Source organism: Erpetoichthys calabaricus, chromosome 8, assembly GCF_900747795.2.
Source record: "Erpetoichthys calabaricus chromosome 8, fErpCal1.3, whole genome shotgun sequence".
In the NCBI taxonomy this organism is placed as follows: domain Eukaryota; kingdom Metazoa; phylum Chordata; class Cladistia; order Polypteriformes; family Polypteridae; genus Erpetoichthys; species Erpetoichthys calabaricus.
This window is the reverse complement of record NC_041401.2, coordinates 68,974,555-68,989,602: the sequence shown is the minus strand read 5'-3', so window position 1 is coordinate 68,989,602 and position 15,048 is coordinate 68,974,555. Positions and strand designations below refer to the sequence as shown.

At 36.5% G+C, this 15,048-nt stretch overlaps 1 protein-coding gene across 8 annotated transcripts in view; it reads right to left on the bottom strand.

The window, feature by feature from the left end:
* Positions 1-272: 272 nt before the first annotated feature.
* The window catches only part of LOC114655604 (inositol polyphosphate 5-phosphatase K-like), a 37,490-nt gene continuing 22,714 nt past the window's right edge, over positions 273-15,048 (bottom strand). For 7 of the 8 annotated variants that reach the window (XM_051930240.1, XM_051930242.1, XM_051930241.1 and 4 more), the window contains 8 exons: positions 14,934-15,045; positions 12,706-12,815; positions 12,411-12,437; positions 9,940-10,165; positions 9,452-9,589; positions 9,097-9,180; positions 8,438-8,542; positions 273-2,674 (listed from right to left, as the gene is read on the bottom strand). In XM_051930240.1, the coding sequence (XP_051786200.1) occupies positions 2,585-2,674; positions 8,438-8,542; positions 9,097-9,180; positions 9,452-9,589; positions 9,940-10,165; positions 12,411-12,437; positions 12,706-12,815; positions 14,934-15,045 (892 nt within the window). In that variant the 3' untranslated portion in view covers positions 273-2,584. The remainder of the gene's footprint in view (positions 2,675-8,437; positions 8,543-9,096; positions 9,181-9,451; positions 9,590-9,939; positions 10,166-12,410; positions 12,438-12,705; positions 12,816-14,933; positions 15,046-15,048) is intronic. The other variant, XM_028806716.2, reaches the window with a different exon arrangement.

Genomic DNA, 15,048 nt, shown 5'->3' with positions numbered 1-15,048 from the left:
TTGCAGAGTTCAAGCAGTCATTGCATGCAAGGGATGTGTAACAAAGTACTAAAAATGACTGCTTTAATATAATTGCCATTGGTATCTCCCAAACAAGATCACAGAAAGGTCACAGAAAGTTCAAGTACATCAGTATACCAAAGATTAATTTTGACAAAAATTATTTCAGACTTGTAATAGTCTGTGGCATATTTTACAGCATGCACATCTTCAAATATCAAATCCCAATATCAAAAAAAAAAAAAAAAAAAAAAAAAATCAGACACACAATGAAAAGTATAATCTGTGTTTATTTCTTCAGTGTCTTTATTACTGACATTAATTATCCACTTGGTTTACATAATAGAAGCCTTTATTTTATTTACTATGAAAATAGACCGATTAACATCACTCAAAGTTTGTAACAAAAGTTCAGCAGCTTTGGACCTTCTAAGGAGCAGTACCGGCATATTGAAAAATAACAACATTTAACATAATTGCATAAAATAGCAAAACATTTAAAACGGTTTTACAAATGATGCTTGCAAGCAAACTGCCTGGGTTGCATGATAAGCAGAAATGCGGCATACATTTCAGAATCAGAGCTCTTAATAAGTAAACATCAAGGCTTTTTCAAATGGAGTATAAAAATAAACTGAGGTTTTTGATACTTCAAAAAGTAGAAAGAAAAAACACTTTTGCGCAAATATCAGAACTCAGCATTTTATCTGTTAAATTCCTGCCAATGAAATAAAATAAAGTTTAGTTAAATATAATGACATGTGTAAATAGACACTGCAAGCCATTCTTCTTTGTAATAAATCTTGTTTGGCATTCCAAATTCTGTGATTGTCAAATCATTTTGCATTCTAAAGTCGAATGTGCATGATATCAGTATTATTTATTTGTATTTGTTACCATATTTAGACCTCTTCAGCTTCAACCATATACAAGCAACTAAAAGTGGACAGAAATGCTGATGTAAAAGTCACCAGCCACATACTGTAAATTCAGATTACAGGAGGTCACGGTTTATCCTGGCAGTGCCAGTTCCCATCAGGGTCCACATCCCAGCACTCACACAAGGTTAATTCACAATCACTGCCTCTGTTAAAATGTGAGTGACTTAAAAAAACTATGTAAGGAACATGTAAGACAGAAGTATTTTGAAATCCTCTCTACTGTTTATTATTATATTAGCTAAGGTAAAAAACATCTTTAAGTTAACAGTAACAATAGTCAGTACAATGTTTACTCCAGATGTTGTATATGTTTCAATGCACTGTATTTGCATTGATACTGTAACAAACACATTGTCCTGTTTCTTCTTCAATAAATATTATATTGTACTGCTCATGCTTAAAGGTAATATAAAACATTCTCACGCAATATGGCATAAAATAAATGACAACACAAGAAAAAAACATGATGGATCCGAATGAAAGAGAAAAAAAAAATTTCAATTTGTATGGGTGTATTTTTATAGTTTCTCTTTAACTGATGGGAGTTTTCCCTTCCAATTAAAAATAAATAAAAAGACTACAACAGAAAAAAATAGTACAACAAATAAAAATGTTAGTAATATCTATCATCAAAGGTTTAATTTGGAAGACAAATATTACATTGTTTTTTAGCAATTCAAAACCCACCTCCTATATATCAAATATCCTCCTAATAGCTCCTAAATTTAACATAATTAAATATTTCTATCAATTTTGGCTCTGAAAAAAACATTATTACTGTAAGCCCATAAGAATGGGCTACACCTACCATTTCTGACATGCCAGAATCATGGTCAAGCTTTCTGGAGGCTCCGTGACTGCAGTAGCTCAGTGCTCACAGTCATCCACGACATTTAATGAGGTTATCTACCACTCTTCAAATCTCAGTCATCTGGCGGTGCCTGCACCTGAGATATCTGTACTTCATTAAGATTACACTTGGATACCCCTAAAAATAATTCAAACTTAAGAACATCAAACAAAAATAACTTAAAATATCTTCAATACTGGTTATACTTGAGAAAAAAGAAAAAAAAATCTCAGTAGATTAGACTATAAACCTTTTGAAAGTTTCCTTTACTAGGTGATCTGAGTAGGGCCCATATATTGTAGCATTCGGTTTCTCTGATTTTAAAAGTAAAAACTAATTAAAAGAAGTTTAAAATGAATAAAAACAACTTCACATGTAGCTTAACAAGGACCTCACATCAGAGTGAATGGGATGAAACTGATCTTAACAGTGGGCCTTTTTTGGTCACTCGTATAAAATAATGGATCTTTGTTTCTAATATTTTTTGTCAGGTTTGGAAATTTACATGCTACTTATAGAACAAGTTTCGATTAACAAGTTTCGTTTGCTCAGGCAGCCATGTTTTAGTATTAGTCCTTCCAATTTGTGGTTCTTTGTTAAACCAAGGCTTATGTGCATATGGGGTTGGTCCAGCCTTACTGAGATTTTAAATGTCTTCCATCTCTGTGAAGCCATCTAACTTCTGTCTGAACACAGAAGAAGGATGACAATTTAATTCTTAATTTAAGTTTTAATATCACTGAGATGAACATCAGAACGATGTATTTCTACATTCAAAAGAACTGCAAGGCTTTCAGAAGTCGTCTTTTGGGTCCAACACAGGCCTATCCTGGCTCTTGGCAAAGCTTTGATTTTCATGTAAGTTGACACAAGACTCATTAATCTGAAAACAAGAAAAAAATGTATTTCACTTTTTATATGAACTGATGCCTCTAAAGATTAAAGAAAGTGACTGGTTTCAATATTAAACATTTGCTGTACACCAAATTATTATATCAAACATTCTGTAATTTTAAACAGTGCCTAATACTGTAGGTCACAACACAGTCTTCTACATTCAATCAACATAAATATATGTGGCATACTCTTTATGTATTTTATATAGGGGTCATAAAGTTTTACTCCAAACATTTTCTCAATGTAAGCATTTGGAGTGTTAGAATTTTTCTAGCTTCATGCAGTTCCCTTACTAAGTCGTTTAGTACATAATTTTGTCACAAAATATGTCGCAATTATGAGTGGCACCCCTAGTTCAGAAACTTAAGACAGAAAAGGTTTAAAAATAATGTACACTCATTGGAACATTAGGAAAATGTTGATGAGAACAGGACATTCAACCCATCAAAGCTCACTGATCCTATCCACGTAATTTCTCCAAAATAACATCGAGACAAGTTTTGAAGGTCCCTAAAATTCTTACCCTTTACCGCTATACTTGGTATTCCATGGTTCTCTGTGTGAATGAAAAACCTTTCAGCATTTATACAAAACTTACCATTAACAAGTTCCCAACTATGTCCCTGTGTTCCTGTTGAACTCAATTTAAAGTAATGGACTGGATCTGCTGTACTAATTCCTTTCATAGTTTTAAAATCTTCAATCATGTTGCATCTTATCATCTGTTTGCTTTAGCTTGAAAAAGTTCAACTCCTTCAGTCCTTCTCCATAGCTCATAACCTGCAGTCCTGGAATCAGCTTCATTGCTTTCTCTTTGGACATTCTCTAACATTGCTTTTTTGTTAGCCTGAAGACCAAAACTGCACACAGTACTTCAGGCAAGGCCTCACCAGTGCGTAATAAAGCCTAATCATAACTTTTTTGGACTTTGTACCTAACATTCTGTCAGCCTCCCTAATAATTCCTGTACATTGTTTGGATGTGGACAGTGGCAAGTCCAGTAAGACTCCTACATCCTTCTCATAAGAGGTACTTTCATGTTTCAAACTTCCCACTGTGTATTAAAATGTAACATTTCTACTTTTTATGTGATATACCTTACATTTATTTGCATTAAATTTCATTATCCAAGAATCTTCCCAAGCCTGCATTCTGTCAAAGTCTCTGTACTAATTCAAGTGATTTTAGACCTCTTATCATCTCCATTTGTTTGGTATCATCTGCCAACTTAACCAGCTTGTTGCTTATATTACTACCCAGAATATTTATATACAGTATATTAAAAATAGCAATGACCCTGGCACTGAACCCTGAGGAACACCAGTTTTAACATTGTGGAATTCTGATAAGGTTCCTTGCACTATAAACCTTTGCTTCCTGTATTTTAACCAATTATGTACCCATCTACACACTGCAACCTGAACTCCTACTTCTTTCAGTTTTATTGCTAGCCTCTCATGTGGGACATTATCAAATGCCTTCTGAAAATCAAGATAAAGAATATCATATACACTTTTCTGATATCCTTCTGTTGCTTCCTCATAACATTCCATTATATTAGTAAAACACTGCCTTCCCTGTCTAAACCCATATTGTTTGTTCACTAACACTCCTGTTCTTGACATGTGCTGCTCAGTTTTTTCCTTAATAATTCCTTCAATTAATTTACCTGTGATGCATGTTAAACTTACTGACCTATAGTTATTTGGATCTGCCCAATCACCCTTTTTATACAATGGAATAAAAGTTTCCCCAGTGTGTAGTGAGTTTTGGAAAATATGTGTCAAAGATTTATACTATATATGTACACGTTATCCTCTTTGCACACTCATACCTATTCCTGGTGATTTGTTAGACTTCAGCCAATTTAACCTAAGCAGTACTTCTCCGTAAATGCTGGGATGTTTTCCATTTCTCAGCATGTTGAATCATGAGAAAAATGCAATTTCAGACCATTCTCTATTTTAGACCATTCACTACTTTATATCTTCCATTGTGGTATTTGCTTGTATTTTTTTTTTTAATAATTTCTCACTGCTTCCAAATTTTGGGATGAACGTTTATGCATCTTATGAAAAACATTTTTTAATCTATTCCAATGGTCCTTGACAGTTTCCACACTGAAATTTGCCTATGAACTTAACAATTTAAGTCTTTGCATCTGTATTCTGACAAAACACTATTAATTGTACTAAATTATGGTCACTTGACCTTAATGGTTCAATCACCTCTATACCCTGAATTCTATCCTGGTTATTCCAAAATAATAAATTCACACAGCCATCCCTCTCACAGTATACTGTGTTAAAAAGTGTTCAATACTTACCTAGAAAACCTCCTGCACTACACTATTTGTAAGACTAGTTCAATTAATATCTGGGTAACTAAAGCCAGACTATAATATTTACTTCAAACTTTAAAAAGATGTACACTGAAGATACTGTCTGCATTGGGGTTCTACGACACACTCCTAAAATAAGGGCTCTGTCCCTAATGCATTCTAGCTGTAGCCAGACATCCTAACTAAGCTGTGGCTCATTATCCAACTGAAAAAGACTTGCATTTAAATTCTGTTTTACAAAACTGGTACCCATTCCCTTTTTCGTCTATTCTCTCTAAAAATTTGTAACCATCTATGATACAAAGGACATTCAAAAAGTTTCCACACTTTTATATTTTCGTTGGAAACGGTGAAGGCATTGGTCGTGTCTGAGCCCTTGCACTTTAGTATAAGAGTTGTCACCTTGTAGTGAAGATGGCTGTGAAACTTGCAAATTGCACCAAAGAGGAAGAGCGTTCTGTCATATGCTTTTTGTGAACAGAAGGTGTGCAAGGAGCACAAATTCATCTACACATGTGTGCTCAGTATGGTGATAAAGTTCTCTATGGTAGAGTCATATATGAGTGGATTGAAATGTTCGAAAATGGACGTACTAGTGTGACGGATGCAGAGTGCTCTGGACATCCAGCTACAGCCATGACCACGAGAAATGAAGAAAGAACCCTGGAACTGATTCAGCCCAGAAGGAGACCCAATGCTCCATAAACCTATTCCCCTCTTTCCTACACCACGATATAAGCCATGAGTTAAGCTTTCTAATCTCATTATTCCTGGATTGGTGCACTACAAACGTAGAACTTTGGAGAAAACCACCTTTCTCAGATATGCTCCTTGGCTTGGAACCTAAGTCTTTAAATTTGGACTGCAGAACTGACAGCCTACCCCTTATGCATGTCATTTGTTCCAACAAAAACAATGACTACTTGATTGACCTGCGCTCTGGCCAGGGACCTATGTACCCTTCCAGGAAGTCTCTCACTTGTACATCTGGAAGGCAAAAAAATGTGCAAGAGTCTATGTCTCTGGAGCAAACCTGCATCTCAATTCCCATAATGACTGAGTCATTCATCCATTGCCATAACCTCTCTCTTTGTGGGAGACTGGTTTTGAGGTGACCTGTTGGGGTTCTTCAAATCTGTTTATCACCTCAAAGATTTCAGTGTCACCATCCAGCTCTACAAAGTCCTGAAAATGGTTTGACACTTCAAATTGATTTTGGACAGTGTGCACCCTTTACCTTGCACCAAATCTGACTGTGACCAAACTATCTCCACTTCTCAGGTCTGGAGTTTCTCCCAGCACCACCTTAGGGATACATACTATCTTCCTAAAGGACACCTGGACCAGGTGAGCCAATTTCATATTACAATGCTGGATAGCTACCTTCTCCTCAAGTTCAGCAACTCTGAGCTCAAGGTACTGGTTAAGATGGCATCAACTGCAGCCATAGCCTTCAAGAAGGACTGATTTACTCAAGCCTAGGCTAGGCTCCCAGGTTAGGCTCCGAAAAGTCCAACGTCAAAGAGGACTTGGCCTTGATTTTAAAATTTTGATAAGGATTAGGATTACAGAACTACTCAACCCTTAATTATTAAAATGTAAACTTTTCTCTCTATTATAAAAAAAAAATCTTGGGGAGGGAGACGAGACGTGGTCTTCTCAGAAGACAATTTGAAGTCCTGCGACAGATACTTTAACTTGCTCCCAGCTCTTAAAACAACGACAAGCGACAAGCAAAACACGCAGCTCGCCAGTGGCAAAAAGCCAGAAGATGATCCGACCGCTTCTCCTTAGCGTGCGTTCAGCCACCCTAACCCCCGCCTCCCCCACAACCCCAACCCCTCACCCCCCTTCACAACGTGAGCGGCAGAGACGTGAAGTGGCAAAAGGACAGCTGCTGTACAGGCTTTGAAATGATTGGGCAGCAAGACAAGCAGAACAGGCAGCTCGCCAGCAGCAGAAAGACAGCAGATGATTCAAAGGCATCTCCTTAGCGTGCGTTCAGCCGCACCCCCTTCACAACGCGAGCAGCGTTATACATCCTGCGAGAAAGAGATGTAACCACGCCCAGGGCCGGAAGTAAAGAACAAGTGTTGTTTTTACAAAAGTTTTAAAGTAAAAGTGAAAATAATGCATATGTTACAATTCCCATGAAAATAACAATCTCTTTTAATTGTATATCTGGTAAACCAAACCTGGGGGTGGGCGAGTGAAGCGAGCAGGGGGCAGAGCCCCCTAGTTTGTTAAATTATTAAAATTAAATTAAATAATGACTGCCTACTGTTTGTCATTCTTAGAAATTACTAAACCTTAATTTTCTCCTCCTTACTTCCCTGATTGTTTTCCTATCTTTGCACACTTCTTATTGTTTCTTATGTACTTTCACACCTAAACTAAAACTAGATTCAGTTACCAGTAAGTACTCTATGCTAACAAAGTAGTGTTGATTTCCAGCTTAATCGCGGAATGAAATTTGCTTATTCTTCACCTGTTATTGATGTTTATGTAATGAAAAAGACTACTTAACAACTCCAAATTGGTGAATATGAGTGAAGTGTGTGTGTGTGTGTGTGTGTGTGACTGTGAGAAATTTAGCTCCTGCTTTCTGCTGCCGAGATGTGTTTTAGCGCCTAGCTCTCATGTGATAGAAAAACTGGTTCAGGGAATGAAGTGACGATTCTACTGTTCATTAGAAAGTAGCAACATTTATAATAAATACAGGTAAAAGTATTTAAATGATTTTATCCTTTAGCACTGTTCACAGCAAGCACTCTCATAAACTGCTTCATGAATTTGTTAACAAATTTAAAGACAGTACAGTCCCTAGATTATACATAACACTTTACATATGTAAAGTAACAGTAACTTTTTAAACTCAATATATAGCAAATTTGTAACATAAAGTTATGTAAAATATTGTATTTGATGAAATGAACACAGGCCAAGCATGAGCTAATGGTATGACACACTTAACTCACCAAATAATATTTATCATTTAGCAGTGGTATTACATCTTAAGTACATTAAATATTCAAGTTTGGAATTTTTTGATATTCTTCTGTGTGGTGCCCTTGTATACACAATTGTATTTAACTTGGGTAATACACAACTGGAGAATTACTAAAAAATTTTACTGATGCTCTATGGCGTCAGTAAGGGTAGAAGCTAATATTCAACCATCAAAATACAATAACTTTCTATTTATGGGTTCTATGCCAAATTTAAAATACATTAGTAGTAAAGCTTATCTGGGCATAATGTGTAGTGGAATAAATGATTTTTTCTAAAGGTAGATTCTTATTCTTTACAAACCAACTGAGAACAATCCTATAAGTATTCTGTTTTTCAAAACCTAAACTGAATAAAAATATATCTGACAGAATAAAAAAAAGATCACAACAGCTTTACCTGGAAAGATGGACTCATTCCAATAATACATTGCAAGTTGCTGCTGTAGTAGCAAAGAATGAACTCTCCACCAAGCACTGGAATCTGATCCATTCCAATATAAACCTGCAAAGAAAATCTATATTTACACTAAGCTGATGTCAAGTATTTGGCAGACAAAATGAGATGTGAGAGATGAGAACAATAATAGAGGTAATTTCTCTTTTCAAACTGCCTGCTAATCGTTTACCATACCCTGATAAAACTAATTTAACCTTCCTAAGGTTTGTTTAATGTTTTACTTGATATAGGTTTTACACAAATAGAAATGTCTTTGGGGGAGGAAGGGTACATTTTATTTCCTGTTACCATCTTGGTTTTCCTGTACTTTGCTCTGCCTCAAAATACATACCAACTTCTTTAAAACATTATACATTCCAACCATTGTACACCTCTGAAGCACACATGAAAGGAAGGCTTCAATAATTGCTGGACATTACATCAGTGCTAAAGCAGCAAAAACTCTGGATATTCCAAAATTCAATGCTGAAAACCAATTGATAATGTTGAGGTGTTTTATGCATACTTTGCAGTCAACAGTTAACATATATGAATAAATACAAGACCTTGTAAATGCACTATATAATTAATCAACACTATATTTATTATATTAAAATTACCTGATAAGCCTCACTGCTGCTGGACACCTCATCGTCCTTCACCCACACATATGTAACATAATCCAAATGACTCCTAAATCCTGTCTGTAAGGACAAAGAAATAAAACAATTGTCTAGCAAGCTTTCAGAAATTAGTGATAGCACGTATAAAGAAAACAGAATGCATGTTTTAAAAAGAAGCCTAATGCAGTAGCACAAGCTCTCATACCTTCTCACACTACTTTGGTCTTTTTGCAGTAATGGCAAAGTGTCTCCCTGCAGTCAGTGCAAATGAGGCAAATACATACTTTGCTATCAAGTGCACTGGATGCCCTGCTTCTTGAAAAGCAAAATTAATGAAATGATGAAAACATACCTTGTATAGGCCAATCCAATCCCACGTGCTGCTAGAAAAGGCCTCCAGCACAGAATATGTAATGAGTGCATCCTGGTCTGCACTCCACTGGCCTTCTGCACATAAGCTCACCAACGGGGTGGTCTGTAACTTTTTCATCTTGAATAAAGGCAATAAAAGCAAATTCAAATCTGGTGTAAAGTACATTAATAAAGAAATTCAGAAAGATCATTGCTCACAAACTATGAAGAAAAATAAATAAATCTTTGTGTATGAAAGGGAAATGAAGGGAAAAGAATATTTTTATACCACACATTTTATTGGTGCTGTATAAATTCAAGTTACATTAAGAACTGATGCATAGTACTGTAACTACTTCTTTAAGACTATTTTGATGGTTAGTTTGAAGGTGGGTTTTTGGCACTTAAAGAGCACAAAGAGGAATAATTATAAAATACCCAGTGCAATGCAGCTAGGACTAGTGTAATATATTAAAAAAAAAATCTTACCTCCAAGATGAAGGTACCAGTTACAGGTTTGTGATCACTGATACCATATATCATATGACTTGTATATTTTTCCTGGATAACTGTGATAGGTGGTTCTGGATCTTTTGGCTCTATTGTGTTCTCCTCTGTTTTCTGTTGCTCCCTTGCCTCTTCTGTTTCATTCTGGTCATCTACTTTCATCCACCATAGTATCCTATCAGTCCAAGCTGGCTTACGTTTCTTGCCACTAATCAACATGAAAAAATGGGAGAAGAATTAGAGTTTGTGAAATTTCTGTGAAAGTGTAGCTGACACTGCCAACTGATGTGCTCCTAGATTTTATTGCTCTCTAACATGAGCCTTTTAATACTTACCATGTGTACAATGAAGAAGTGTATGAATATTTCATTTTTAATACAATGAAATCAAGTTCTTATACTGCTCTGCATTTACACTTGTAGTGGACATACCACATCAACAGTCTAATTTACACTGCATCCATTTTCAAATAACATGTCTTTCTTCACAGTGCTGCATATTGGAGTTAAGCTGTGCAATCACTGTTCTTGTTTGTGTCTGACTGCTTGGTAACCTAGTAGAAACTCTTCAAAATGTGATTAGGACATGATTCTCCAAAATTCATCTACACTAAAAACTAATTAATTGAACACAACAATGAACATACATTGTAGTCCATATTCAGTAAATTAATCCAGCTTTCATCCATGTGATGAGAATTAGAGCAACACTTTTTATCTGTTACCTGTTGTTTGTACCAGGAACAACTTTGATAGCAAACAGTAAAACAAACAATAGATATTTCTTGCTTATAGGAATATTCTAAGTAACATGCTGCACAAATACTTTTTTGACTATAATTTCTCAAAAGCAAGCACATTATCATACAGCAACTAGCAGATTAGTAACTCTATATGTATTTGACTAAAGGGTTGCAACAAAAATCAGTACAACAGCTGACATCACACACACACACACACACACACACACACACACATCAGAATGCTAACTAAAGACAGAAGGCACATGACAAACTCTGAAGAGGATTAGTTTGGGGATAAATACTGCCAGCATAGTTGGCTTGTTATAAAGTCAGTGACAAGACTGTTGTGGTGGGAACAATTTGAGGTTTAATCATACACTGTAAAGAGGGCATCAGTTTTTCTTTTACAGTCATTAATTTTGGGAGAGCTTAGATTAGAAAACACAATACAGTACATTTTTTAATGGAAAAATCTATTTCAAGGCCAGAACAAAATTTATACTTTATACTTAGACCAATCTTAAACAAAACTATACAAAAGTATTTGTGGGACAGTGTCTCCTCTGGGCCAATAGAAGGCAGCCCCTGTTGGAACCTGTGACCACTACAAGGGGGCGCATGGACCTTTCCAGGGCCTTATTTGGTCACGCTTCCTCCACACCTAAGCTCGTTAGGCACCTGGAGTCCATCCAGGTGCCCTATAAAAAGGAGCCGTCTCACTCCATAAGTTGGCCAGAGTCGGGAGGAAGGAGTGGAGAAAGCCTGAGGAAGAGTGGAGGTGGAAGGACTGGCGGCAAGGAAGGGAATGGACTGTGTATTGCGGTGTTGGTAATGTGTGCACAAACTGTAAATAAACACGGGTGTTGCGTGAACCTGTGTCTTGCCTGTCAGTGTCAGGGGGTTAGGGTGGCAGTACACCCCTAGTGGCTTACAATATGTCTTGCTATATGGTTGCAAGACATGAATGATCTCCGGTGACCTGAGATAAAGACTAGACTCCTTCGGTACTGTGTCTCTTTGGAGAATCCTTGAGTACCGCTGGTCTGACTTTATGTCAAATGAGCGTTGTTCATGGAGTCCCGAATGAGGCACCTTGCCTGCATTGTGAGGGTGTGTTAGTTACAGCACTATGGCCATGTGGCAAGATTCCCCGAGGGTGATCCGACTCACAGGATCCTCCTTGTTGAGGACCGAGTGGCTGGACCAAGCTGAGGGGACGCCCACATAACACCTGGCTGTGCCAGATGGAGGGTCATTTCCGGAGGGTGGGAATGGACTGCACGTCTGCCTGGGGGGTTGCCGACCAGGATCCCAAGCCTTTTCATCATGTGGTGGGTACGGCAATGCGCTGTACCAGTGCATACTCCCCATTGTGACCTCTCCTGATACATATACATTTATACTGTTTATATATAACATAACATAACAATATGCATATAACATAAATCTAAAATAGAAGATAACAAAAAAGCATATTTACTTTTAAAAAAAAAAAAGAAAAACCTGTGCACACTTTGCAGTGATGTTGATAAATTAACAGAACTGATTAGGACTCAATTTCTGCTGGCAGTATCAGATGATTTCATATTTAATTGTAATTTGTGATAATGCAACTCTGAAAGTGATTTCTCTGTCTTCATTGACATGAAATCAAGTTTGTTCACATGAATAGTGGAAATAGGGAGAATGCTAAAGATCAACTATTTCTTACTTAAAACCCAACCAAGTCTTCTGCTCCCTGAAAAATTGGAAAACAATATTAGAAATTAGTTACTTAGTATTATTACATTATATTAAGAAATATTAAATAATGAGGTGCAAAAATCTTTACAGAATAGTACAGTCATTTTCCTAAAAAAAGTCTACAGCTGCATGACTTAAGATATGAGGAAATGTGCAGTAAGAAAAACCATTTGTGATATAACTGCATTTGTGAGCAACAACATTTTAACAGTTTAATACAGTGTGCAAGAAATGGGGAGAATTCTCAGGCATGCCAAATTTACCTGGAGTCAAAGTTTTCTGAGTTGAGGTCATATTTATATGTTGGCTTAAATCGAAGGGGGCCTTCTTGGAAATTCTTCAGGAAATGTTCTTTCTTTTTGGCAATATTTAACTGAATGGGCAAAAAAATACAATTACAAACCTGATTTTTATTTTTGCACCGTGAAGCTATGAATTACTGATAAATTTGGCTGTTTTTATTTGATTTGAGTTTCACAATTGTTCCATTACAACACCATAACATTAGATATGAGCTGTTAATCACTTAATAAGATGTACAGTGCAGATTGTCTATTTTAGCAGTTTATTTAATGCAGTACCTGTAATAATGCACATAATCACAAGATGTTTCGTAAAGCAAACAAGAATACAATGCAATATAATATAATATAACAATAATGTAGATATGAGGATAACTTCAACTCAACTAAAAATAAATTACAGACTATTAAAACTCTAGGTAGAGGATAAAAAATTCCTGGTACAAAACCAGAATACAAAAGAGTAACTGAAGGTATATTGAGCATTGCATAAAATTTAATTCTATTGAAAGTAAGTTAACTCTGTCAAAATGCACATAATTCGAGGATGATTAAACACCATTGGGCAAGATCATGGGTCACAGGATGGGGTACTCAAATGTCTATATTTTACCATTATGCATAGAAAAATGAATGAAACTGTTCATTGTTTTTTATTTCAGAAGTCAGTCACTACAAAAATCACAGTACAGTAGACCCCCGCGAAGTCGTGGTTCAGGGTTCGCGGACTCAGTCATTTTCCTTAGAACCTAACTATTAATTGTTAGCGGAAAGCGCAAATATACTCTGCAATTTTTTATGGCTTTTTTCGTGGCAATACTGTGCTGTAGAGAGAACAGGAAGCAACCGCTGAGGGAAACGCGGTTTGGGATGGTGAAAGTAGCCAATCCGAGAGCGTTGTTCATTTCTCCTTGCTGCTGATTGACTGCTGCCCTGTGACACGTCTCCAGTGGAGTGTCCTTGTGCTTTCCTTTTTGTTATTGTATTCATTTTGTTATTCTTAAACGCACAAGATGTCGGCAAAACGCCCTGCACCTTCTAAGGCTTCTTGCACAGAGCCTAAGTGCCAGGAGAAGTTTAAAACACTCCAGGAGAAGGTTGAACTACTGGATTTGCTCAGGGAACTAAAAAGTTATGCTGCAGTAGTGCGCCACTATGGCAATAATGAAAGCACTGAACGCTACATAATGAAGAACAAAGAAGCGATCTGGAGTACTGTATCTGTAAGTTTCTGTAATAATGCCAAAAAGGTAATGACTGTAAGGAATAAAAATATCCTCAGGATGGAATCTGCCTTGGCATTGTGGATCACCGACTGCAGGAAGAAGAACGGACGGTAACATCATCTGTGAGAAAGCACGGAAATTGTATGAGCAGTTCACTGAAGGAGACAATGTAGCAACTTCCCATCACAATGTTCCTGAAACCTAAAAAGAAAAGCCAGCACGAAACCCCACCAGAAGAAGGCCCGTCCAAAGATACGACTCCTCCTAAAGCGCCTGAAGAAGAGGCGCCACCCAAAGAGTTTTAAATCCTCTGCATCGTACTGCACAGCTACTTCATCATCAATATCATTCATCATTGGTGAGTACCCGTACATTTTACTGTATTTTAATTAAATGAAATTATTATGTATTTACTCTACTTATAACAAAAAAAAACGACAGCGCATACCAAAGAAAATGCACTTGCATGAATTACAGTACATATAGCGGAAACATCGGTATTTTACATTCTAGCACCGCAGGAGACATAGCAGTACAGTACTGTACAGCATACGAGTTTAACTTTACATTCTATATTTAGGTAATATATTAAGGTAATTTTTTAGGTAATGTATTAAGCTGAGTTTGCAACGAAATTAAAGTGCTTTGGGAGCATATTGTATTTATGGTTTAAACTATAAAAATAGGCATTTAAAAGGCATTTTTTAACCACATCCAAAAGTCGCGGTTTTTCACAATTCACGGGTGCTCTAGGAACGTAACCCCTGCGAATTTTGGGGGTGTACTGTATATCTCCTTCAAACAACTGCCTACGCTAATAAAGTCTCTAAGCTGAAATGGTACTAGAGACCACATAGACTAAACTAAAATTTAAGATGGACATTGCTAAACTTTATAGTAAGTTACTGAAAGTTTAGAAAATGTAGCACATTTCAAATCAAAATTCACAGAATGACCTCCTACCTGGTCTTTGTCCCACAAGAGGTGGAAACGGCGGTTGTTAATGGTTTCTCTTAGGAAATGCATTCCATGGTCAGCAATACGGAAATTCAGATCTCCAAATAAGAAAACTACCCTG